Source organism: Schistocerca serialis, chromosome 4 (genome assembly GCF_023864345.2).
Source record: "Schistocerca serialis cubense isolate TAMUIC-IGC-003099 chromosome 4, iqSchSeri2.2, whole genome shotgun sequence".
Classification (NCBI taxonomy): domain Eukaryota; kingdom Metazoa; phylum Arthropoda; class Insecta; order Orthoptera; family Acrididae; genus Schistocerca; species Schistocerca serialis.
This window is the reverse complement of record NC_064641.1, coordinates 223,053,318-223,080,093: the sequence shown is the minus strand read 5'-3', so window position 1 is coordinate 223,080,093 and position 26,776 is coordinate 223,053,318. Positions and strand designations below refer to the sequence as shown.

Below are 26,776 nucleotides of genomic sequence, written 5' to 3'. Positions count from 1 at the left end.
CTCAATTTTTCAAATGAGGGCACAGGTTTGTCTTCCATCTCACTTCCATTTTCCATGCTTCTCTCAGCATTCCTGTGGTTGCCACATTATCACATACAGTCTCAAAGTCCTCAAAAGTGACAGAAGTATTGCCTACTAATTCATGTAATTCCAACTCGTTCCACTGGAGCAACCAACTCAATCTCCTGAAAGCCTGCTTTCTTGAAATAGTTTTTATAGTTCCAGCACTCATTTCCCTCCACGAATTTATGCTGACAATGAAACTGTAAAATTGATGTCTGTCTGTACACTACTAGATGAATTTTCATGGAATTTTCATAGGTAACTTGAGCATAGCTTGAGGCAACATCTACACTTTGTTTCTATCAAAATTGGATCACAGAAAAAATTATATCATAATTTCAAATTTTATTAGGCTGTTCACCTTAGCTCAGATGTTTACCTTAGTGGCAGTGTAATACACCAAAGAACCAATAGATGACACTGCTAGGTTTTTACCTTAAAACCCTGAATAAAGAAAGTAGTGACAACAATGTTTGGATTGCCAACAACTAAGTACTGCCATTGTCAGCTGAATGTCATGTGTTACAAGGTGGCCAAGAAGTACATGAGAGTAAGTGGGAGAATTGATCTAATTACAAGTTATTTTAATATATAGTGGTATCTGAAACATGCAGACTTCTTTTATATTGAATTAATAGCCTAACAGAATTAGGAGCCAGAGCCCAACAAAATTAAGGGTCTGACAAAATGTATCAACTTTTTTGCGGTGAACAATGCTGCAGTGTTGTGCAGGATGGCAGCTGGTTTTTCTGAATTCAACACCTGATAAATTTGAGATGAATCACAAGGATGTCTTTATAAACTGTATTTCATGCCTGATGCAGGTCTTATTCTGAAGAATTTGGGAAACTATTTAACAATTTCTGACCACATTATGCTCCCAAACAATACTGAAGACAGTAATTTGCCATTTAAAACCATCGCCATTGATTCTGTTGTAAAGCTGTATGATTCTGCCAAAGAGAAAAAATTGAACAGTACTTGGAATCTAAGAGAAAATAGAAGAAGGTGAGGGCAGTACCATAAAGTGAAAATTGGTCCTGCTTAAGCTCTTTTATATCAGATTGTTTCAGCAGCAGCTCAGTATGCAGTGAAACAATGTGTACTTCAATGTCTTGCTGCATCAACTGCATATCTTATAAGATATAATATTCCAGTGGTTTTAATTGATGATGTGGAGGAACATAAAAAGTGCAATGTGTAAAGTTGTGAAAGATGAATGCGATGATCAGTAGTAATTCTGGCAATAAACATGCCAGTTAACATTCAGAAATAACTTTTTAGCAGAAAAGCTTTCCATTGCTTTTTATTGTGAAGTCTTTGGCGAGATGCCCTGGCAAAACTTCTCGGCACACTTCCAGCAAATAGTTCAGTTTCAGATACCTTCCAGTATGTTCATCCCAGTCATCAGTGGAGTTAACAGATAGCAATTTCTTAAGTCCTCATAGACTGCCTGGAACACAGGCATACTTGGAATGAGCAACAAATCAACAATGATTGAGCAATGCCTCCAAGTGCAGATTCAGACATACGCGATGAGATTTCACTTGAGGAAGAAAGTCTCTGAATTATGTAGCTGGAAAAACAATATAACAAGTTAAGCAGAAATGTGTGTTATGTGACGTGTACCATATACCGCTTTCAGCAAGTGAACAGTCTGAATGAGAAAGAGTTCATAGATTACACAAAATCAAAAATCACATTATCAACAACAGCTTAGAAAGTGTTCAGAAGCAGTGTTAAGTATTATTCAGATGGCAGAAAAATTATTGTGTATCAGTGTTGGGGCCACTCCTGTTCCTTATTTATATAAATGATATGCCCTCTGGTATTACGTTGCAGGGAGAATTCCAGATTGCACAGTTCAAAAAAGCTGGTGTTATAGGAAGAATCCAGATGGCGAAGGGATGTGTGCCTGTGATAGGACTGGAGTAGATGTTAGTGGGAGGCTGTAAGTGGCAGGTCTTGCATCTAGGTTTATTCCAGAGATATGAGCCATTAGGCAAGGGGTTGGGAGCAGGGGTGGAATAGGGTTGGAGGAGGATATTTTGTGGGTTGGGTTGATGGTGTTATATGATTGTGGAGGAGTGTGGGGAAATATTTCTCATTTCAGGCCACAATGAGAGACGGTCAAAACCCCAGCAGAGAAAGAGATTCCAAGATTTGTTTCTGGACAAAGTGGGGGAGAGTAATTTCAGTTGGTGAAGACCTTGGTATGTTTGGAGTGGGAATATTTGTCACCACAAATGCCATGACCACAGGTGGCTAAGCTGTATGAAAGGGACTTCTTGGTGTAGAATAGGTAGCAGCTGTCAAAGTGAAGGGATTGTTGGTGGCATAGATTTGATGTGGATGGAGGTAATGATGTAGCAAATGTTGAGGTGGAAGATGTTGTACATATTCGTTCTACCAGTGGTGCTATTCCTGCTCACCATGTAGGGAACCTTTGGTTGCAGTATTCCAAAATTATAGGAGGAAACATCAGGGACAATAAAAGTTAGGCATAACTTGAGGGATACTTAGATGGCCTGATGGTTGCAGGTGATGATGACTTGCAAGAAGCAAGAAATCCAGTTTTAAGTCCCTGTCTGGCAAAAATTTTCATTTGTCATAACATCAACATTACATTGCAGGTTCAGCATTTATAAATGGTTTGCCCTGATATAATTCCATATCATGATGTCTTTATTGATATCAATCTATTCATTTTAATTAAGTATTCATTCTACAAAATAAAAGTGATGTGATTTACTTTATTTTGTGTGTCCATTCATTTCTGGTCTATAGAACTTGAGGGTAGCTGTAAGGATCTTTCTCTTTGCTTTCTACTTTTTCTGCCTTTGCTCTTTGATATTCCTCTACTTTTGGTGTCAGTTTATCATCCCCTGAATAAGAGATTCTCCTACTGAAAAATAAGATTTTGCAGAATTTCTTATTTTCTCTCTGCCTTGGGAAGAAGTAGGTGCTGATAAAAGGTGTTGAATTGAACAAAAGTACATGCCAAATGGCTGACTGGGAGAGCTGCTTCAATATCACTCCAGTGCCACTTGTGCCAGCAACTGTTCTTAAGACCTAGCTTTTTAAACTCAATTACTGTTAGTTTGTATTTTTTCTTTGTTATTCTAGAATTAATATTTTCTTATTTACAAATTCATTGTGAGATGTACTTCAAAATAGGTTAGAAAAGACATCAAATGGCAGCCATAAGTCAGAAGAGACTAAGGACATTGAACGGAGGCCTGACAGCAAAGGAAAACAATCTGCTGAACATGGCAGTGAAGTTCCAGGGGTTAATGCCACGTACTCAAGCCAGTAAGTAATATACTTCTAAAATACTTATTCTGAGATGGCTAAGGAATAGTGAGGGACTGTCTTTCTCAAAGATGACCACAATAGTATTAGATACATACATTGCCAGTTCTCATAGTATCATGTAAAGCACCAATTCTGTAGCACTGGATAAGATGCTAGGGAGAATAAAATCAAACAAAAGCTGCTATGTTCAAAACAGATGAAAATAAAATTGTGTGTAGAAAATTAGTGAGGCACTGCTTCAGTTACATAAAAATTTTGTAGGGTGTAAGAAAGGTAGCGAAACATAGTGCATCAAAAAGACAAAGGTTCAGGTTGTTGGCTCTCTCATGACCTGTTAGTGAGTAAATCTCTCTCTGATACAGTAAACCGATTGATACCATGGCTGCTGTATGAATAAAACTACTTAAATTCCAATTGTTGTTGAAAACACGTCAGCCTCCTAAGTGGTGGTTCAAGTGACTGGATTTGGAGAAAACTCAAATGATGTTCACCTCTTCTTTTTATATTAATTACAGTTAGCATGAGGTGCAGTAAAATTTAAGTATTTTTTAAATCTCCGTTATAATAGTCTTGCTTCCAGTATGCTAATGTGCATCTGATACCAACTTCACCAAATTTATTACCTTTAGATAGTCCCAAAAATAAACAATGCAATGGTCTGGAATGAATCTTTCACTCTAAAGTGTAGTATGCAAATCCAGGATGTTTCAACATTATAATGTTTCTCTTTTGATCAACTTTGTCTGCTGTGCTTTAGCTCTAGTTACAAAGGAGTAGAAGTAAGGAATGTTCTGACAGTATTCATGGTAATTGAAGAAGATAATTTTAAACTTGTTTGTTGTGTATATTCCATGTGGATAATTTTAAGCTGTTTGTGAATAGACTTTAGCTGTTCTTGAACAAAATATCTGAATTTAAATCTGATATAGTAATCTGTGGCAACTTCCACTCTGCTTTCCTCACTAAAAGTGGAAAAGGGAATGTATCTTTCAGTCTCACAAGAGTCTATAACCTGTGTAACAAAATAAATAGGACAATTAGAATAACACCATATTCAATGGAACATGTAAATTAGTTTAAACAGAGCACAAGAAAAACTACATTTGGATTAAGAGACTGCATCAAACGTTTCTAGCTGGATCATATTCTTCTCCGACTTTTATGTGCATTAGCATGGAAGAAAAGCAATTTTCAATTTGTTGAAACTCTGGAGCATAGGGTCATGATGGTGCAAGGTCCATATTATGTGAAAACAACCTTATAGTTGAATAAAGAAAAAAGGACCTGTAACATTTTACTCATTTCTGTTATTCTTTGATGCCTTATCTAAAATAACCAGAAGATGGTGAACATTCTGGTATGGAAGACTATCAGACATGTCTCCTAATATAAAGTAACTGGACAGATAAAGAAAACCTACTCACCAAGTGGCAGCATGAGAACACACACATAGAAAAAAGATTCCACTTACACAAGCTTTTGGACCAGTGGCTCCTATTTCCAGCAGAAGGACTAAAGGGGAAGGAAGAGGGGTGAAAGAAAAGGACTGGAGAGGTTTAGGATAAGGGGCAGAGTTTGGAAAAGTCAGCAAGAACCGTGGGTCACAGGAGACAGTGGGATGAGGCTGATGTAGTGGATTGCACCCGAAGAGATTTGAAAACCTGAGAGCTTAAAGGTGAAAGATAGAATAATATGCAAGACAGAGATTGTTGCTAAAATGAAAGTGAAAAGCTAAGTACATTGTATGTAACAGATGTGGAAGGGGAACTATAAAAAATGGACAGGTCAGGAAACGAAAGATGTAAAAAACTAAAATGGAGTGAAAAAAGGAGTAGTTACTGTGAAGCAATGCTGAGGTGGAAGAAATTAATGTAAATTAAGGTCAGGTGGGTGGCAAGAACCAAGGACATGTTGCAGCACTAGTTCCCACCTGCAGAGTTCTGAGAAAGAAGAGGAAGAATTCAGGTAGCGCATGTGTTGAATCAGGCCTGAGGTCACAACTGTCTTGTTGTAGAGCATGCTCTGCAACAGGATATTGTGTGTTGCTAGTATACACCCTCTGCCTGTGCCCATTCATCCTAACTGATAACCTGGTGGTTGTCATGCATATGTAAAAGGCCGAACATTGTTTATGTAACAGCAGGTATATGACTTGTCATTTCACAGGCCACTCTCCCATTGATAGTATATGTTTTGTCACTTACAGGGCTAGTATATGTGATGGTAGGAGGTTGCATAGGGTAAGTCTTGCAGTGGGGATAGTCACAAGGGTAGGAGCCACAGGGTAGGGAGATGGATGCAGAAGGAGCATAGGGTCTGACAACGATATTGCGGAGGTTGGGAGGGCGACAAGAAGCTGTTCTAGGTGCGGCGGGCAAAATCTGACAGAATGGTTCTCATTTTGCGGGGTGATTTTAGGAATTCATGGCCTTATCATAGTAGCTGATTAACATATTCCAGACCAGGATAATACTGAGTCACAAGTGGTGTTCTCCGAAGTTGCTTTTTGGAAGGATCAGCAGTACCAAGACTGGATGTGATGGCTCAGGATATCCGCTTTTGAACTAGGCTGGTGTGGTAATTACATCCAGTGAAGGCTGAGGTGGGAATGGTTGTGTATTGCTGTAGAGTGTCTGCATCTGAACAAATATGTTTGCCTTTAATGCCAAGGCTGTATGGAAGGCAACGTTTGCCATGGAAAGGATCATGGCTGTCAAAATGTAACCACTGTTGTTTGTTAGTAGGTTTAATGTGGACAGCAATGTGTAGCTGGGCTTTAGTCAGGATGAAATGTATTTCAAGGAAAGTAGCATGGGATTTGGTATAGGACCATATGAAACTGGGAGAAGGTATTTAGATTACAGGAATTTTAAGAGGTCAGCCTCGCCATGAGCCCATTTGGAAAAGATGTCATCAATGGATCTAAACCAGACCAGGGGCTGAAGACTTATGGATCCTAGGAAAGCCCTCTCCAAGTGACCCATGAAAAGGCTGGCATAGGGAGGAACCATCCTGGTTCCCATGGCCATAACCCTGATTTGTTTGTATGTCTGCCCCTCAAAGGTGAAGTAGTTGTTTGTCAGTATAAAGTTGATTAAGGTGAGCAGCAAAGACATCATTGGTTTGGAAACAGGTGGGCACTGAATGAGGAAATTATCAGCAGCAGCAGACAGAGCGTGTATGTGGGGGATCTTGGCATAGAGGGAGGGAGCATCAGTGGTAACAAGCAAGTTGTCTGGTGGGAATGGGACAGGTGCGGATTTCAGATAATCTAGGAAATGGTTGGTGTCTTTAATATAGGAGGGATGTCTTTGTACTGTGGGTTGCAGGTGCTGATCAACTAAGGCAGATATACTTTCGGTGGGTGCTTTGAAGCCGGCAACTGTAGGACAGCCAGGATGATTGGGTTTGTTGATCTTAGGAAGAAGGTTTGGGTGGGGTAAGAAGTTCTATGGATTGAGGTGTTAGTCCTCATGTGGGACCTGATGTCTTACGGTGGGAGTGTAGGTCAGTTTGAATCACATGGTGAGCTCTTGATGGCACATGCTGTATGTAGAGGTATCAGACAGGTAGCATAGACCTTCACTAACTCCTGCCGGTCAAGTGCCACAGTGCTAGATCCTTCATCTGATGGGAGGACAATGTTAGTCATCAGCTTTTAGGGAGTGCAGAGCACAATGCTTTAGCAGTAATCTGTCTTGCATGTTACCCTGTCTTCTACCTTTGAGCTCTCAGGTTTTCAAATCTCATCTGGTCCAGTCCCCAACAATCAGTCTTTCCTTCTCATCCTATTCCATAAGTCTCCCAAGATCTGGGCTTCTGGGTGACTTTCCTGAACCCCTCCCCTTTTCCTAAATCTCTCCAGTCCTTTTTGTTCACCCCTCTTCCTTCCCCTTCAACCCTTCTGGTGGAAGGAGGAGCCACTGGCTCAAAAAGCTTGCATAAGTAAAAACTTTTTACATTTGTGTTCTTATTCCACCAGTTGGTGAGTAGGATTTTTAACCATTCAATTATATTATATTGTCAAAGACTGATTATTTTCTTTGATATAAATATATTGCCTAAGTAGTTGATGATTATTCTATTTTTATACTGGGATATTGGCTGACTTCAGATTTTCACTCAAAAAACTTCTATGTTTGTCTTTATCCATATTTTCCCCTTTACTGTAAAGGATGATAAATCAAGGTTGTCTAAACATGTCAAATGTTACCATGTTGTTGTTGTTGTTGGTGGTTTTTTTTTTTTTTTTTTTTTTTTTTTAAGAAGAATTTTGTCTCTTGTTATTTGGTATTGAGTCAATGTATTTAGTTCACCAGTAATCTAAATGTAAACAATACATTGTTCACAGCTTCCTGTTTGGGTATTTGATCTGTTTGTACCTGAAAACCATCATTTAACTAGGAATTTTATCCTTCTGGGTAGTGCATGATATTTTGCTTTCTCTACCTTGGATTGATGACTGCAACAAATAGTGTGACTGGGGTACCAGTCTAGTAATTCTTGTGTTGATTTTTTCTTGTTCCAGTTAGAGAAATGTGGGTTTGGAAATTAGGTTATTGAGAGGCAGCATCATAATTATAATGTTCTCATGGTTTTTTAACTAATTGCTGATTCTTTAAACTACAACACAATGAGAAAGTGTACTGGATTTTTATTTCACTCCCCATTTTTATTTCAGATTATCATTAGAGGAAGCAGCAGCTGGATTTTCAAGAGATGCTTTTGGTCGACAGAGCATGTCTGAGAAGAGGCATGCAACATTAGATGCCAAGCACACTGATACCTACCAACGCAATAAGAAATTGAGGTAAATGAATCCTACATATCACATTCCAACAGCAGAAGACACATTCAGCAAAAATGAATCTGAAGAAAACTAACTTATTTTATTTTTAAGTACTCGGCTAAAGTTAATAAATACACTAGTTTTAAAACTTGCATTTTTCAGGTACAATTATGACAAACATATTAACAACATTGAATCTGAAAAATAAATATTTCCAATATAATATCTGCAAAAAACACCATTGAGAATCTCAAAACTCATGCATCTTCATTTAGACTTATGAAGACTAATGAAGGAAAACACACTAAATTTTGAATGTCAGTTACTTATTTCTACAATATACAATAAATGGAGATGGATTTCATCTTTCCACTATAAATTACCATAAAAATAATAATTTATTTTCTCAATTAGGGAAGAGAGAGAGCGACAACGGCAGATGCAACAACAGCAGCAGAACATGAATGACCTAAAAAAGACTGACAGAGATTTAAAACATGGTGCAGAAGGTACTGATACATATTATTTTTTTGTTTAGTAAATGTTTTTTCTTAAGTTTCTTGCTATTACTGGGTGACATTTTGGATGTGTGTGTAATGTCCTTCTAATTAACATTACTGATATCTTCTTTACCTTCTTCTGTTGTTTTTGTTTTTGAATGAATTAATACCTTTTTACATTTATAAAAATTATATGTGCTATTGAACTTAATCTTTGTGGTGGTCTTTCATTCATTAATGTTGTTATTTTCTAGCCAAACAGAATCGAGAAGTAAACGGTCCCAACTTGCTGCGGGCAAACTCAATTGAGTCTGTAATTAGCTTAACTCGTTCTCAGGCTGACTCTGAAAGTACGTAGCTCAGCACATTACTATAATTTCTTATTTTCCCTTTAATGTCAGAGTTTATGCAGCAGTTCACTGAATGTGTGTGCATGCATGTGCTTGTGCAGAGAGAGAGAGAGAGAGAGAGAGAGAGAGAGAGAGAGAGAGAGAGAGATTGTGATTGCATGTTTTTAAAACACTGAAAATGGAGTCGTTGGAACAGAATACCAAACTTGTTGGCCAAGTAAAAAATTCTTTTCTTTGCATGACCTGTATAGCCTATTTGAGCCATACATGTTACATTGTCACAGCATGATAGGTAATTCGTGTGAAGCTGTTGCATGAACTAACTTGTTAATTGTATTACAACATCAGTAAACATGGTCCAGTAAATCCAGGATGTACAAATGAAAACACTGTGCTCACTGGGAAAATTTAGAAATTTAGCAGAAAGCAACATCAGGATTTATTGAAGTTTATGGCTTTATAATTTTCCATTTAAAAGGTAAAAGGACAGGAAGGTAAAAAGGAAGACCGCCCAAAAAAAGTCTGGGCATAAAAAATTGAAGTTAAAGGAGAAAAGAGTAAATGAGAATAATAGATTAAAAATACAATTGTAAAAGTTATGTAAAGCTAGATTGTTTAAAGGTCATGATTTTGATCATCTTAGTTCACTTCCTCCTCCTTTCCTTATTAGTAATGTTCTACATATTACAAGTTACATTTATTTACTTCCCTTTTGATCCACTACACATCATATTACTTCAGTACAGATATAATATTTCTGTGCTTCTGAACCCTCAATTTGATGGGAATCCTGACTTTTACAAGTATGTATTTATTGTTAACTCAAATAACTGTCATTATATTATCGTGTTTAAGTCAGAAACCCACTATCTTTTTATAAAATTTAACTTTACAGGATCGGACATACAAGGTAGAAAAGAGTTTGGTCCATCTTTAGGTATGAAAAAGTCGTCAAGTCTTGAATCCCTGCAAACTATGGTGCAAGAGGTGAGTAAACACTATTTTCAAGAAATTGTTCAAAGGGTGAGGTTTTCTTGTTAATTAATATTACTAAACAAATCTGTTTTTCATTTTTAGAGTTTTGCATATGATGAAATGTATTAATAACTCAGGCTTTATCTGTGCAAGAGCTTTAAAGATGACACACATGTAATGACCAGTACTTGTGACATGGGGTCAGGTGAAATGGGGTAATAATAACTGAAGTTCTTCATCATTAACTTCTGTTTTTCATTAAACTGTACTGAATAGGGTAACTGTGGTGAAATGGAATGAATTTTAAAAGCAAAGAAATTATTTCTCCGAGGAAATACCATTAATAATTGCTAATGAAATTGTGGAGACTAATGAAATTTACTAAACACCACTCAGAAGTGCCAAGAATTGTTCTCCATAAAACAGACAAATGAAATTAGAAATTACTTCAAAATGTGAGCACAATGGATGTGAAATTGCCCCCCCCCCCCCCCCCCCCCCACACACACACACACACACACACACACACACACACAGTGCACATGCAACCCCCCTGTGAAGAGGTGTTGATAAAATGATAAAGAGAGAAAATGCAAAATGTTTCTATGATGCTAAAAAATAAAAGCTACAACTTAGGCTCACAGAATTGGTGGAAATGATTATTTGAGATGTTGAAAAATACATTAAGTTAATACAGAAACTTTGTGTTTCCAAAATATTGTCCGTGATTTGTATATATATTTGCTGTGTAACCTAATAATCTCCGTTTCAGAATAGTAGAAAGTTTGGAGAGCGGAATATTTCAAAAGTTTGAGTGGTGTGATGATGTAGGGAAGCATTACAGGAAGAGTGGTTAGGATTCATGGAGTTCTTTGAAATAAATGAAGAAACTAATAATGTTGTACATAGAGAAAACCGGGAAGAGAGAGAGAGAGAGAGAGAGAGAGAGAGAGAGAGAGATATCGCAACATACAGTGGAGAGTGGAGCAGCATTTGTAGCACATTAACATTTTTGGTTCTAATACTCTAAAATAACTTGTTATTGATTATTTTATTCCATAAATGTGCTGTATTTTAGGTTGTAATATTAAACAGCAAAAAGTGTTCTTGACTGACTCTTTGTGAAGTCAAACTTATTATCTCATTCACAATAAATATTGTTCACTATTGAACAGTTACTTTATTATGCAAGCATAGGGTCAACAAAGAACAGAAAACACAACTGAAAATCATAAAAGTAACTATTTTGGCAACAACAAAGGTGCTTTGTATGGTCCATAATAGTTTCACTCACTTTTCATGCCAAAGTGTATTGTGGTGTCACCAAATCAGCCCCACCTCCTTTTTTTAAAAAAAACTGGGTGCCCCTGGTATGTGAGGGGAATTTGCAATTAATCTGCCTGCTGACTCTTGACAAAATAGCTGATGTAGGTGAAGATTGTTCCTGGTCAGAGGCAGACACTGCAATATCTTCCACTCGTGCCAAAGGCTCTGCCCACTCTTTGGAGTGCAATGTTGTGATATGAGAAGGAAATGTATCCTCATCAGTATATGCAAGCTTGAGTTACTCTATTGACAGTGTCTGCTGTTTACCATCTTATTCAATCATGAAAGAGTGGCTCCCACATGTTATTACTATGTATGGTCCTGAATATGGCTGGGGGCCACACATGGTATTTTTTTGCTAGTCTTTATGAACAAACACCTGCTGGTATGCTGAATGGACCTCATTCTGAGCCAGGGTTGTGCAGATGCTGACAAGATCACTTCGCCCAGAACCCTCAGTTGCTCAACGTAGACTGTTTGTGTTGGTGAGCACTGGATGTCCTCCTTCACTGCCTTTCTGAACCCGAGTAGAAACAGCAGAATCCTTCTGACCATGATGATGGACTGCATATTAAGGTAATTTTGAGTGTATGGTGAAGGCACTCTGCCATTTCTTTTCTCACCGGATGGTAGTTTATAGTGCTGAGGTGGTCGCAGCTACACATTAGGAGAAGTTCATTGAAAAGTTGGCTTTCAAATTGTGTCCCTTGGTCTGTAGTTACGTCTCACAGTACACCAAACCTGGAGAACAACATGTGCAACAATGCTCTTGCAACCGATTCATTAGATATATCTTATATCACAATGACCTCTGACCACCTGATAAAATGATCAATGATGTTTAGCAAATAACATTGTCCAGCAGAGTATGTTAGTGGCCCTATGATGTCCAAACTTATGCATGAAAATCTGGCTGACGGCATCTGGAAGTGTGTAACAGGTGCAAAGGTATCCCTGCCAGTCTTATTATACTGGCATGTCAGGCATGTACGTGCCGGTATGCGGAAACCTGTCTGCACTCACAGCCTTATGACTTTAGCAGAGACTAATTTTACTTTTGCCCAGACTCCTGGTGTGCTAAGTTACGCAGCATGTCAAAAACTCAACAGTGCTGTTCTGGTATGTAGGGTGGCTGCTTCCCGGTTGATATGTTACACCAGATACCATCTGGCACATCCCAGGCTGGCACATACCTGATCTTCAATGCAAAACAGAATGCTCCTGCTATTTTAATGCTCTCTCTGCTCAGTGAATAGTGTTTCAAGTTGCACAGTTTCAAGACAGGCAGTCTCCAATCAGGTTGTCTTTCCCTGCTGTGTGCCACTCATCACGTGAGAACTGCAATGTACTCAACCTGCCTACATTTACACTGTGAGTTGAGATCAAGATCATGCTAAAAATGGCCACCAGTAAAAACTGCAAAATGCCTGTCTTTGATGGTTGGGTGGAAATGTTTAATTGCTAAGTAAATACCAACTGACCATCAACTGCAACCCACTTTTCTGTTGTCTTGTCAGGTTCTTTGATAAAAAAAGCAAGTGGCTGCCAGATTGCTCTCAACCTTCTGTTGCAGAGCTGCTCCCTCTGATGTTTATCTTGCATCTACCGTAGGTGCCAAAGACTCTTCAATCTTGGGTGTCACAGCAACGTCATCTGTACTAGATTTTTCTTGAGGTCATGGAAAGCTTCTTTGGTGTCAGGAGTCCATGATACCTTAAGATTCTCTGCAGTATTTTGCAGAGAATAATGCTGTCAATGGCTTCGCAAGGTGAGGCAGGTGCTGTTGATAATAGTTCAGCATGTCTAAGAATCACTGAAGTCCCTTGTAAGTTGGGAAAAGAGGCATCTGTCACACGTCTTTGACAGTCCTGCCAGAAGACAAAGTATCCCAGGAATTTAAACCTGCATTTTCGTAATAAACACTTTGCTACATTAATAATTATGCCATATTCTTGTAGGCAACCTACTATCAGCAGTTAGTCGAACTCTGCTTGTGCTGCAGGTAGCTTTGCAGGTAGCTTCACTGGATGCAGACGCCATTGGTCAAATGTGATGTGTTGACCTCGTGTCGTGCAAATGTTATGGTGAGCAATGTTTGAGCATTTCCTAATGCCCCAAATAGGTTCAGTGAGTGCTGGAAAGTCTAAGAGTAGATTATGAAACAGTGTTTCCTAAGATAGTGCCAAGAATTTGACCACAGAACATGAACTGTAAAGACTCCTGGGGTGGTTCTTGCATGATGCACACAGGTGGCCTCACATTGTTGTAGGTGTGGAAGCAAATCCACATACTCTGGTGAGGATGACATGGTAGACATGGTAGACATGCCAGACACCTTCGTGCAGAAAGCCACAAGCACATTGCACTACATTTGAGTGGTGCAGAAGGCCCAGTAGGGAATATCCATTCTGTGGATCCTGGTACTAATTGGAGGTTGACCAGGTTGGGCAAAACTTGATGATAATGCAGAAAGTCCACACCATGTATATGATAAAAGCATGCCTGTAATTACAAAAGTCCAAGTTGGGCGGAAGGTTGAATAAAGTTGTAGTGCTAAACGTGTTTCATTGTTGGTAGTGATCCTGGAATCAGTGGCCACAGCAAGTAGATGTTGCATTATTGCCATCAGTGAGTTGCTGGCATCTCTTGGACAGAAATTGACTTCCAAACCCATATTGATAAGAAACTTGTCAACTGATAACTGGTCGTTTATGAACAACTGGTGTGACTGACTGACTGTTGCCAATGTGGCATTTGCATATCATTTTATGCCACTCTGATCTGGGCACTTATGCTGTCACTGATCAACAAACAATTTGTCCAACGGATGCTCTTCCTGCTCTGACTGCAGCAATCTCCTCACCAGGGAGTCACTAGGTTTCCCCTTCTTACAGTCTCGGCATTCTTTGACTAAACTTCTAATATCTTTATAAAGTGTTGGCCAGGTCAGCTGCTCCTTGACCTTCTCTAAGGTTTTATAAAGGCCTAAATGCCCTCCTGCTGGACAGTCATGGAAGTACCGGAAGACCGGAATCTCTAAGGTTCGTGGGAGACAAATTCTAGCTTCCCCAGACCTACCCCTGCCATTCTTCAGAAAATACTCATAGGACTCCTGTACATCTAGTATTTATTTGCTTCCTGAACCCTACCCCCACCCCCCACCCCCCACCCCATCACAATTGATCTTGGTCTTGTTCAGTTTTCAAATTATTAATCAGCTGGGGTACCTCGGTAAGAATCATACATATTAGGTGCTGTTGAAACATCCTACTGAGAGCATCAGCAACCTGATTATCAGATTCCTTAAAATGGAAGGCAGAAATGCAAACCGCCCATTTCGCAATATGCCATGTCTTCCTAGGACAAGCTAGGACCAAACTAAGGGCCTGATTATCCGTCTCTAGGTCAAATTCACGATGTTCAAGATAGGACCAAAATTTTTCCAGAGCAAATAACACAGCTAACGTTTCACACTCATATACCAACTAATTGAGCTCAGGCCCCTCCAGACGATGAGAAGCAAATGCTAATGGATGCCTAATATCTTGATCTGCCTGTAAAAGAACTGCTGCCACACCTGTAGCCTAAACCACAAATCTTTTTGTAAAGTCAGGTACTGCTAAAACCGGTGGGTTGGCAATCACAGTTTTAATTCCTTCAAAGGCTACCTGCTGACATTCAGTCCAAATGAATTTCACATTATTTCTGCATAACAAATTGAATGGAGCTGCAAGTTGTGCAAAGTTTGGGACAAATCTGCAGAAATAATTAGCCATCCCTACAAATCGGACAACCTCCCTCTTATTTCATGGCTGTGGAAAATTCCTCAACGCCTTAGTGCATTCCTGATCAATGCTAATTCTGTCCACAGACACTAAGTGACCCAAAAATGACACTTGATGCTTAGCCAAGGTTGTCTTTGAGGGTTTCACAACCAGCCCTACATCCTTGAGCCTGGATAGTACCATCCTGATGTGCTCTAAATGCTCTCCAAAGGAGGCCAAAATATGACCACATCATGGGTTTCACAACCAGCCCTGCATCTCTGACCCTGGATAGTACCATCTGGATGTGCTCTAAATGCTCTTCAAAGGAGGCCAAAATAAATCTGTGTGAAGGCAGTGAGATGCTTAGATTCCTCCATCAAGGGTATCTGGTAATAAGCCTGATTAAGATGTAACACCGTAAACCAAGATGCTCCAGAAAACCACATGAAACAGTTGTGGAGATCAGGCAGTGGTACCGATTCCAAGATCACCTTTTTATTGAGAAGCCTGTAATGAACCACAGGTCAAAAATCCTGCCCCTGATCTTTGGGTTCTAAGAAAATGGGGGGGATTAATAGGGGGAGGTAGACATCTTATAACTCCGTCTTTTAACACGCCCTTAATTTTGTACCACAATATTTTTATCTTAGGTGGTGACAAGCGATATGGAGACTGGTGAACCGGCACATCATCTATCACACAAATATGGTATCTAATGATGTGTGTAACTCCCAACCTGTCACAAAGTACATCAGGAAATTCTCCCAAAAGTTCACTTAATTGTTTCCCTTGTTGACTAGAGAGGTGGTCTACCCCAAGCAGGCACATGCTACTACTTGTATCATGTCCCATCCCCACACAAGCACATGAAGAAAAGGCTATCTGATCGGTGGGGGGAAAATATGAAATAAAATGTCCGGGTACCAAAATCTAACAACATACCGGCCTTACGGATGAAATCATGCCCTAGAATTAAGTCAGGCACCAGTCCCATAACTAATAAAAACTTGACAGGCCATGAAAATTTATACATGGAAATAATTCCCCTCACAGAGGTAACTCTTGGCCATTGGCCGCCTGACAACTGTTAATTGAAGGATGTACTGGAGATAATCTACGTAAGTATCCATATTCAATAAACCACTCGTGATTAAGGAGTGACACAGAGCTATCTAAATCCTGTAACCCACACAACTGTTCATGTCCTAAAGCTGCGGATGTGACGCCGCCCCCACCTGGAGCCATTTCTCAGCACGAGGCGTCCTTGGAACCGGGCGTTCTTGTACTAAATGGTCACATGCGCCGCATCTAAAACGAGCCCCATGATTTCATTGAACCTCATGCTCTACCTATCATGCTACCTTTTGGACCAGAGTTAGATAAGTCTTGATGTCCCCAATATAAATTCATAACAGAGTTAACAAGATTCTCTAACTCATCAAGAGTCACTGGATGAGGAAAGAGTGCGATCCAAGACCTATCATCAGGCCAAATGCCTTCCAACACATTAGCAACTATATGCGCCTCAGGAACATCCATACATAGTGCCGATACTGCCTCACGAACCTGCTCGACATATTCAAACAATGATTCGTGTGAGTCCTGCACACACCAATAATATCTAAGATCTAGCTCTATGTGCGTGCATACAGTCTGATAACTTGCCCTCCATGATCAATTGCCTCAGTTGCCCGATTGTCTTACCCTGCAGTAAGGTTATGGATAGCAGATTACTTAAGCTACCACGTGCTAATGGGTTGAGTGCCATAAGTACTATGTGATTGGGAAGCCTTAATGCATCAGCAGGCGACTCAAACTTAAGTAGCAGCCACAATACCTGCTGTATACTTTCTAAGGTTTCAATTGACAGTTCCTGAATACTACTTAAGAGACACATCATCAGGTTAGAGAGGTAGGCAAAATATTCCCCAGACCAATCACTTTGACCTCGAGCAACAGATCCACATTTGGCTATTGGACTGTCAGAAACACATTCTATATTATTTGTATCAACACCATTTTCAAATGCTAAAGCTGCAGTTTAGGTTTGCAAGTCAAACAAAAGAGTATTAAACTGAGTGACACTTGCTAACTGCTAAGGGCTCGGTTCTAGAAATTTAAGATCCTTTATTATATTGTTCAGGTGGCTTATTGTCCATGAATGTGCTTCACCTGCCTCATGGTTGGTTCAATATTTTGGAGAAAGGAGAGATTTTCTTTTAAACAACTCAATCCTACTATGATCATCTGTAAATTTTGGCTCACCTCGCTGACCATGGTGACAGAAACAGTGTGTGGCTCTGACAATGCCACCCGTAGCCTGGCTGCCAGTTCCCCCACCATTCCGAGAACATTTTGTTGCCTAATACTTAGTTCACACTCGGGGTGATCCCATCTTAAGGACGAAATACCGAGACACTGATGTGGATCCATGCTGCAGCTGCGGACAAAAGGCAATAATTAGACAATGTCCCAAAAGAATAAAGTACAAATTTTAAACTGAAGCAGGTTGCGTGAAATGAAATTCATGATAGCCCCCTGCTAATGGATCAGCAAGCACGCTCTGCTACCAATGAGACGTGGTAATTACTGGTATCAAGGAAAACGTGGAAGGGAGGACCCACCAATGTAACTTTCTTTTCAAACAACCTGTTCATTTAACAATATATAATCATAAATTTGTTTTCTTTACAAATTAACAAATTTGTGAAATGAATAAACTGTTACAAGAGGAATCAAAAGAACAACAAAATGGTTCAAATGGCTCTGAGCACTATGGGACTTAACATCTGAGGTCATCAGTCCCCTAGACTTAGAACTACTTAAACCTAACTAATCTAAGGACATCACACACATCGATGCCTGAGGCAGGATTCGAACCTGCGACCATTGCAGCAGCACTGTTCCAGATTGAAGCACCTAGAACCGCTTGGCCATAGCGGCCAGCTCAAAAGAACAACAACGTGGCAATAATTACAAGGACCTGGACCTGCAGCCGGCCCGTTATCGGGTGAAACAGCGGTGTTTAATACTGCACTGGACACAGTTTCTCCTATTAAATGCCCTTCTGCAACACATGAAAACATATAACTAATATTGATGACAAGACTGTTTCAATTACTCAAACAGATGACATAATTTTTTTTTTTAATTGGAAACTGTATGTCGAAAGGTTCGGGGTTAAGATGCACACCTATGCTTAAAGGTTAAACAAAGTAGGGAACAATTATGATGATTATAAGACTTGCTTCAAAGCAAAGAACCTTTTCATTTCAATCAGCAACCAAGGTGCGACTGGATTCCAACCCGTCCCTTTTGACAATCTTATTCTGACTAAAGCCCTGGTGACAGTTGGCTGTTAATATGTCAAAAGTCAAATTACATCTTGGGTTGTCGGGTGTTCTGCCGGATATCAGCGTCGTACTTGCATGATATTTCGGTCACGTAGCTCGTGACCTTCATCAGGTGCGACCTGAGACTGCTCCTCGAGTGGACCTGGTCCAGTATTTATGCCTATGGCCTTCCCCCTCCACCAACGGCTGCAGGCGCTTCCTCTGTGGTCCGCGCCCATTCCCTGCGACCTGCTGGAGCGTTGCTGCTCCATTTTCTGTCCACTGCTGTTCTAGGTGTTCCCTCTGCGGTCCGCGCCCACCAAACCCGCTCCTGGGGGTTTCATCTACAGTCTGGGGTACCAAGCGTTCCCCCTGCGGTCCGCGCCCGCTCACCACGACCTGTTGGAGCATTGCCGCTCCGTTTTTCGACCGCTGCGGCTCTGGATGTTCCCTCTGCGGCCCGCGCCCACCAGTCCCACTTCTGGGTGCTCCATTGTTCCATCTTCGGTCTGGTGCACCTGGCAGTCCATCAGGGGCTCGTTTTCCATCTCCATGTCTCTGGTTCTTCTGTTTGTGTAGTGTTGCAGCTGGCCCCGTTGCTCCTTTAACAATTCCAAAGCCAGATCCCAGGCTCTGCTTAGCTGATACCCTGTGTCACGGTTCATAAGATCGTCAGCCATTTTAATTTCTATCGATTCTCTTATAACACTGTCCCAAAATCTGGGTGTTTGTGCTAGAGTCTTGGTATCCTCATACTTCATGGCATGATCTAGTTCTAGACAGTGTTCAGCAATGGCTGACTTAGTCACCTGTCTTAATCTAGTGTGCCTCTGATGTTCTTTGCACCTGATCTCCACAGTTCTTGTCGTCTGGCCAATGTAGGACATGCCACATTGACAAGGTATATTGTAAATCCCTGGTTTTCGTAACCCCAGGTCGTCTTTGACACTCTCCAGCACTCCCCCGATCTTGTTGGGTGGACAGAAAACACGCTTGATATTGTGTTTACGGAGGATCCTACTGATTCTGGCAGAAATAGAGCCAACATAGGCCAGATATGCCACCTCCTTTGCTTCATCTTGGTCTTCTTCAGGAACCTGTGGTATAGTGGCTGGTTGGAGTGCCCTCTCAATTTGTCTGTCCGTGTATCCATTCTTGGAGAAAACTGTTTTGAGACGTTCTATCTCTATAGGTAGATTCTCTTGGTCTGACAGGGCACATGCTCTGTGGACCAAAGTCTTCAGAACCCCATTCTTCTGTGCAGGGTGGTGACAGCTGCTGGCCTGCAGATATAAATCAGTGTGTGTTGGTTTTCGGTACACACTGTGGCCAATTGATCGATTTGCTTTCCTCTGGACTAGTACATCCAGAAATGGCAGCTGGCCATTCTTCTCCAGTTCCATGGTGAACTTGATATTAGGGTGGCATGAGTTAAGATGTTCAAGAAACTCATTGAGCCTGTCCATCCCATGTGGCCAGATCATGAAGGTGTCATCCACTTACCTAAAGAAGCATGTGGGGTTAAATGTGGCTATCTCCAATGCCCTCTCCTCAAAACTCTCCATAAACATGTTGGCAACCACAGGGGACAGTGGGCTGCCCATAGCTACACCTTCAGTTTGCTCGTAATATTGGTTTCTGTACAGGAAATACGTGGATGTCAGTGTATGACTGAACAGGTCCAACAGAGCACCGTCAAATTTCTCTGCAATCAGTTCTAGTGAGTCCTTCAGTGGGATCCTGGTGAACAGCAATACCACATCAAAACTAACCATGATGTCCGAATCTGTGATGGGCAGTTGCTTGAGGCGTTGCAGGAAATCTTCTGAGTTGCGGATGTGGTGAATACATTTCCCCACATATGGAGACAGGAGACCTTTCAAGTACTTGGCTGTTGTGTACGTAGGTGCCCCAATATTACTGACAATAGGACGTAGGGGCACGCCCTCCTTGTGTATTTTAGGCAGACCATACAGTCTAGGTGGCACTGGCGCTTTTTCCCGTAGTTGTCTGATGATCTTATCGGGCATCCCTGTTTCCTTCAAGAGAGCACTAGTCTTCTTGGCCACCTTGTCCGTGGGGTCACACTCCAGAATTCTGTATGCAGGGTCCTCCAGAAGTTGGCGTACTTTCTCATCATAATCCACCCGCTGCAAGATGACAGTGGAGTTCCCTTTGTCTGCTGGCAGTGCCACAATGCTGTTGTTTTCCCATAGTTTCTTGAGTGCAAGCCTCTCCTCGGTTGTGATGTTCGATTTCGGTGGCCTGGCCTTGGTGAGGACCCTGCAGGCTCTCAGCGCACTTCCTCTGCCACATCAAGTGGAAGTGTGGCTGCAACTTGCTCTACTGCACTGATGAAACCTGAAATGGGTACGTTTCTAGGGGTCGTAGCAAAGTTGAGACTCTTGCTGAGTACCTGTAAGGTTGTATCATCAAACTGTATGCCACTCACATTCGTCACAGTGTGTGTCTCTTCCATCTGCTGTGCTTTCTTACTCATGCAGTCAAACTTTGCAGATTGGCAAGATGAGGCATTCCTTCTAGCACACCCAGCTAAAGACTGGAGGCATGTTCTACCCAATCCCAATCTTCTCTTGTTAAGGAGGCTGCCATGTACAGATGAATGTGTAACAGCTCCCTGGCCACAACATCTAACCTGTAGCGCATATCTCGAATCCTCTCTCTCACCAGTGCCATGCTAGCTCTGCGTTTTACCTTGTTCGCCGCTCTGGAGTTGATGTGATGCTTAATTCTGGCAAACACTGGTACTACTTCTCCATCTCGACACCTCAGCAAAAAACTGAGAGAACTCGGCATCTTCCCTTTCTTCTGCCGTAGCTTGTCCAGCTTCTTGATATTCTGATACATCTCCTCCCTGTAGAGACTTTTGATGTAACTCTTCAGGCTTTCCCGGCGATCTAATGACATCTTGGTTTGCCGGGTGTTCTGCCGGATATCAGCGTCGTACTTGCATGATATTTCGGTCAAGTAGCTCGTGACCTTCATCAGGTGCGACCTGAGACTGCTCCTCGAGTGGACCTAGTCCAGTATTTATGCCTATGGCCTTCCCCCTCCATCAACGGCTGCAGGAGCTTCCTCTGTGGTCTGCGCCCATTCCCTGCGACCTGCTGGAGCGTTGCTGCTCCGTTTTCCGTCCGCTGCGGTTCTAGGTGTTCCCTCTGCGGTCCGCGCCCACCAAACCCGATCCTGGGGGTTTCATCTACGGTCTGGGGTACCAAGCGTTCCCACTGTGGTCCGCGCCCGCTCACCACGACCTGTTGGAGCGTTGCCGCTCCGTTTTTCGTCCGCTGTGGCTCTGGATGTTCCCTCTGTGGTCCGCGCCCACCAGTCCCACTTCTGGGTGTTCCATCTTCGGTCTGGTGCACCTGGCAGTCCGTCAGGGGCTCGTTTTCCATCTCCATGTCTCTGGTTCTTCTGTTTGTGTAGTGTTGCAGCTGGCCCCGTTGCTCCTTTAACAATTCCAGAGCCGGTTCCCAGGCTCTGCTTAGCTGGTACCCTGTGTCACGGTTCATAAGATCGTCAGCCATTTTAATTTCTATCGATTCTCTTATAACACTGTCCCAACACCTAGAACCGCAGCAGATGGAAAACGGAGCAGCAACGCTCCAGCAGGTCGCAGGGAATGGGCGTGGACCACAGAGGAAGTGCCTCCAGCCATTGGTGGAGGGGGAAGGCCATAGGCATAAATACTGGACCAGGTCCACTCGAGGAGCAGTCTCAGGTCGCACCTGATGAAGGTCACGAGCTACGTGACTGAAATATCATGCAAGTACGATGCTGATATTCGGCAGAACACCCGACAACCCAAGATATCATTAGATCGCCGGGAAAGCCTGAAGAGTTACATCAAAAGTTAAATTACGTTTCAGTTATGAAGGCTGATGTTCTGATCCTGAATGTGGACCTTGAAAAATATCATTGTAAAAACAATAAACTAATTATAGCTAGACCTGGTTCAATGTAAAATAACTACATTTCTGAGGAATATACTCTCCAGAATTAAGGAAAGAGATGGGGGTCTAAATATGATAAGCATCTGATGTAGTTTTTCCATAGAAAGTTACAAAGAGTGGGTGTTATGAAATAGGTTATATCACTCTTTCACTTTAAAATCTTCACATCCTTTTATTTTCTATTCAGTGGTAGTAATATTAAGCCAGAATAAGGCTGTTGCACTGAAGAGAGTCCACTAGCCAGCAGGTAGTATCAAACCTTTAAGTAAAACATTATAATAAGGCCTGAGGGAACTGCATAGTGAAACAGTTAAGCAATGTTCTGAAGAACTTCCGCAGCATCAGACAAGGCATAACAAGGAGATACAAAGCCTTTATCATCAGTGACTAAAATATAACATTTCTGCAAAAGAAAAATTAGAGCGCAAAGCTCCCCAGATGCCTCCAGGGAAAACAGTGAGGAAGTCCATTACTAATGTAACTGACCCATCTCACAAGTATTGTACATTTTCAGATCCAGATGCAGGAAGACTGTGATCCAGCCTACACCTATCGTAATGCACAGGGGGTTGTGCGTGTGGTAAGGGGCCGTGGGTGTAATGAAAGCTTCCGCGCAGCAGTGGATCGCAGTTATGAGGCACCTCTGGCTGATGTTCGGGCTCGAGCATTGGATATGGAAACTCGTAAGTATTCCTGATGTAATATTAGTTTACATAAAAGCTTTCATAGATGTCAAAGATTAAGGGTATCTCCAGCACTTCCTTAAAAGTAATTTATTCATTTGAATATCAAAATCATATTTTATTATTTCATTGTAGTGATCAATAAAACTTAACAAAGGAATATGCATTATATCTTCAGTGGTGTCAAATGAGCTCCCTTTCAGGATGTATCAAATTTTACAAATTAAGGGGAACCCCATGAGCTTTATCTCCAGTCAAAGTCAGGTGATTAAAAGAATATTAATGTCAACTAAGGAGGGAATTTTTGTTATGAAGAGCCCATGCTTCTGATTACTAAGCTGATGCTGCTTCCTCTTGTGCCAGCATGACATTCTTAGGCAATAATTTGTTTACAACATTTTTGGCAGAAATTAGTTACTTACAGATCTTGTTCATTAAAAAAGAAACACTGCCATTTTACCATACTCTGATTTACTAAGCTGTTTTTAGTTGTGATGATTTCCGGGTTTATTACTGCAACACTTGAAGTTTTTCTCATAAACACAGATCAGCATGTAATTACTAATTTCTAATTCATATTGTTATTTCCATTATTTATTCTTTTATAAATAAGTATTTTAACTTCATTTGTCTGCCCAAGAACAATTAATTTATTTTTTTTTTTTTTTTTTTTTTTTTTTTTTTTTTTTTTTTTTTTTTTTTTTTTTTTTTTTTTTTTTTTTGTCATAAATCATGTGCAAACTTTGCTCCAATAAGAGACCTCACCACCATTTCTGTTGGTGCATTGAGGAACAAATCGATGGAAAGTTCTCATTTCCATGACAAATGTATAAGACATAATCTATTATTACAACTTGATAAATCTGAACAGCATTTGGCACTGGCAATATCTTACTTTCTACATCTTCTGTGACTCATCTCATACCTACCATAATTCATTTAGCATATGCTATTAATCTGAACTGTTTTATAATGGACTTGTTAAGTAGCTTGGCTTCTTCAGATCACACATGCTAAAAAGTCAGAAAATATAAACCCACAAAAGCTGCAAACTTGGATACAGAACGGTCTATAAACTGACTGAAAATGAAGGCTATTTATTTAATTGGAAGGTTCTCCAAATGTTAACATTAAGCACCTGATCAGCTTTTCCATCCATTACATTATTGTATAACTTTTTTCAAGATGATTCCTGTTTAACAGTAATTCCAGTTTAGCAATTAAACAAAAACTTTCATTATGTACTATATATTAATCTCATTAATATTCACAATAATGATTTGACGCTTTGTGTGAGAATATTTTCTATGCCTGTTTCCATGTCTATTTTTTAAAAATATTTCCAGGTGTGGTATGTGTTTGTCCAAAGTACTTTGTCCTGTGTACAGTCCTTGATTTTATAGTGGGTTTGCTGCAGAAGGACATGACATGTGTCATTATCTAGAGTCCTTTTAATATCTTTACTCTAATACCAAGTTAACTGTGACATGGATGTATAAACTGTGGGTTTCTTTTTATACATTGTAACATTTGCATGCAAATCCAAGTTTAATTATTAATTTTGGCTTGTTCATAGATTATTAACAATTCTCTGATCAGCTTCTAGTTTGGTGAAATGTAAAAATGCATTAGCTTCAAGAATTTGTCAGTCAACCAAAGCATGTGTTGTCATTCCTTCTCCACCTCCTCCCCCTCTCCTGCCCCTTATACATATTTGAGTGTTGCTGCTTAGTGATTATTGTACTTACATTGTGAACTGTCAACAAATGGCAAAGATAACTTGTATCCGAAATACTACAAACATTGAGCTTCCTCACACCATAGCAAGAAAAAAGCGCCTAATAAACTTACATCAGAAAAAATACTTTATTTTTGAGTAATTACTGAAATATTATGGTATATGTACTTAGGCACAGAATCCAGCGATTGAAGTTTGCTATCAGTAATTAACTGTCACTTTTTTAGAGAATCAGGTGGTGTTTATAACTGTCAGTCTGCTGGTTCACTCATTTTATCCTCAATAACAATGCATTATTTTCTAGTCAAATTTGCAGTTGTGTACTTGTGGGCTTGGTAGTGGAGTGTTACTTGGTAGGTCTACAATTTACCCATGGCAGTTTATTTATTTTATGAGCAGGTAGCTCGATGAATGTATGACCTCACAAATTATAATGGATGAGAGGCTATACGGCTGTATCAGAATGCATTTCCAAGTAGAATACAGAAGTCATCCAACCTCTGCTGCTGTTTATCATCTCATTAAGAGACATCTTCTGTTGAATTAAAAACAGTGGATTGAAGTTGGTCAACATTCCCTCATACTTTTCACAAGCAAGTGAGCATTTCGCAAACTCTATCGGTAGATCGAGGTATAAACATAAGGAACATTGTGATAACATGTGATGTATTTCGGAGTAAGTCTGGGACAGCTGCAAACCCTCATGGTGCAATGCAGGATAGACACAGGAGAAATTTCAGATTATATGTTGTAGATGACCAGAAAATCTTACAGCTAGTGTCTACTAGGACTTCGTTCAGAAAGGTGTCCAGGCTTTAACGGAATGTTTCCCAGTAAATAAGAGGAAGCATATTGTTTATGCATGACAAGGCTGCGACACATTCAGGCCCTTGTTGCAGATGCACCAGATGATAGCTATGATGGCACGTGGTTAGCTAGAATAGGATCAATTCCATGCCCTGGAGTCCCAAAGCTTTTAATCCTTTGGATCATTGTTTGGGGGCAATGCAAGCCAATTGGTTCATCAGGAAAGATTACAAAGTCATTAGACACTATCTGGGAGTGTTTGAAAAGGTGCAGTAGTCCAATGCTGAAATAAAACTGAATAAAAAATTTGTATTGGTAGTCGAAAATATACATATCTGTGTTTTGCTTATTATCAGAAAAGCTGAACAGAGTTTTGAGTGGTGTGTTAGCTATAAAGATGTTTTTGTAGTTTTCTGTGTCATTGAGATTAATACTAATAGTGACACATCCACACTAATATACATGTCCTTTTAATTGTACAGATTTACCAAATTTGGTAGGTGATGATGCATGGGGGAGGGATATATATATATATATATATATATAAAAACGAAGTATAATGGATTATACTGTAAATGATGAAAGTATGTGAATGCAGCTTGCCGCTAACTTGGTGTAATGTCTCTCACGCATAAACCTGTACAGTAAAGTAAGGGCCTCCTGTTTTATCTTTAGGCTGATCCGCGATAAGACAGGCAAACAATTATACTAATGGAGGATTCTGCGTATTTTCTCTAATTTTATTCGCTCTCTCTCTCTCTCTCTCTCTCTCTCTCTCTCTCTGTGTGTGTCCTTTATCTATATACAGTTTTAAATATAATATTTCATTACGTGAACTCAGCCCAATAGAATCTCTGGTGGAGCCCTTTGTCTTAATATTCAGCGGCTGGCTTGCTGTAAAAGATCTTTATATCTATTATTATTGTTAAGCGCTGCATTCAGTTGGGAAAATCGATCGTTTGAACAATTTGTTCATTTTACGACAGATTTAGTATTTCAGATGTGTCCGAAGCCTTTTTGGACGATTTTATGAAATCTCAGTGATTGCAGGCTCTCTTCATCACAACTGAAACTTCCCCACTAATTACAGGGCCAAGACAATCATCAATGATTCAGACAGAGAACTCATTCGTCATTCACTCTAGAATAAAAGGGTC

The 26,776-nt window shown here is 40.4% G+C and overlaps 1 protein-coding gene across 1 annotated transcript in view; it reads left to right on the top strand.

The window, feature by feature from the left end:
- Nucleotides 1-26,776, top strand: part of LOC126474358 (partitioning defective 3 homolog) — a 222,176-nt gene that overhangs the window by 153,396 nt on the left and 42,004 nt on the right. The window contains exons 17-22 of the mRNA XM_050101825.1: nucleotides 3,241-3,375; nucleotides 8,060-8,188; nucleotides 8,582-8,676; nucleotides 8,922-9,017; nucleotides 9,913-10,004; nucleotides 22,906-23,074. Of these exons, the coding sequence (XP_049957782.1) occupies nucleotides 3,241-3,375; nucleotides 8,060-8,188; nucleotides 8,582-8,676; nucleotides 8,922-9,017; nucleotides 9,913-10,004; nucleotides 22,906-23,074 (716 nt within the window). The remainder of the gene's footprint in view (nucleotides 1-3,240; nucleotides 3,376-8,059; nucleotides 8,189-8,581; nucleotides 8,677-8,921; nucleotides 9,018-9,912; nucleotides 10,005-22,905; nucleotides 23,075-26,776) is intronic.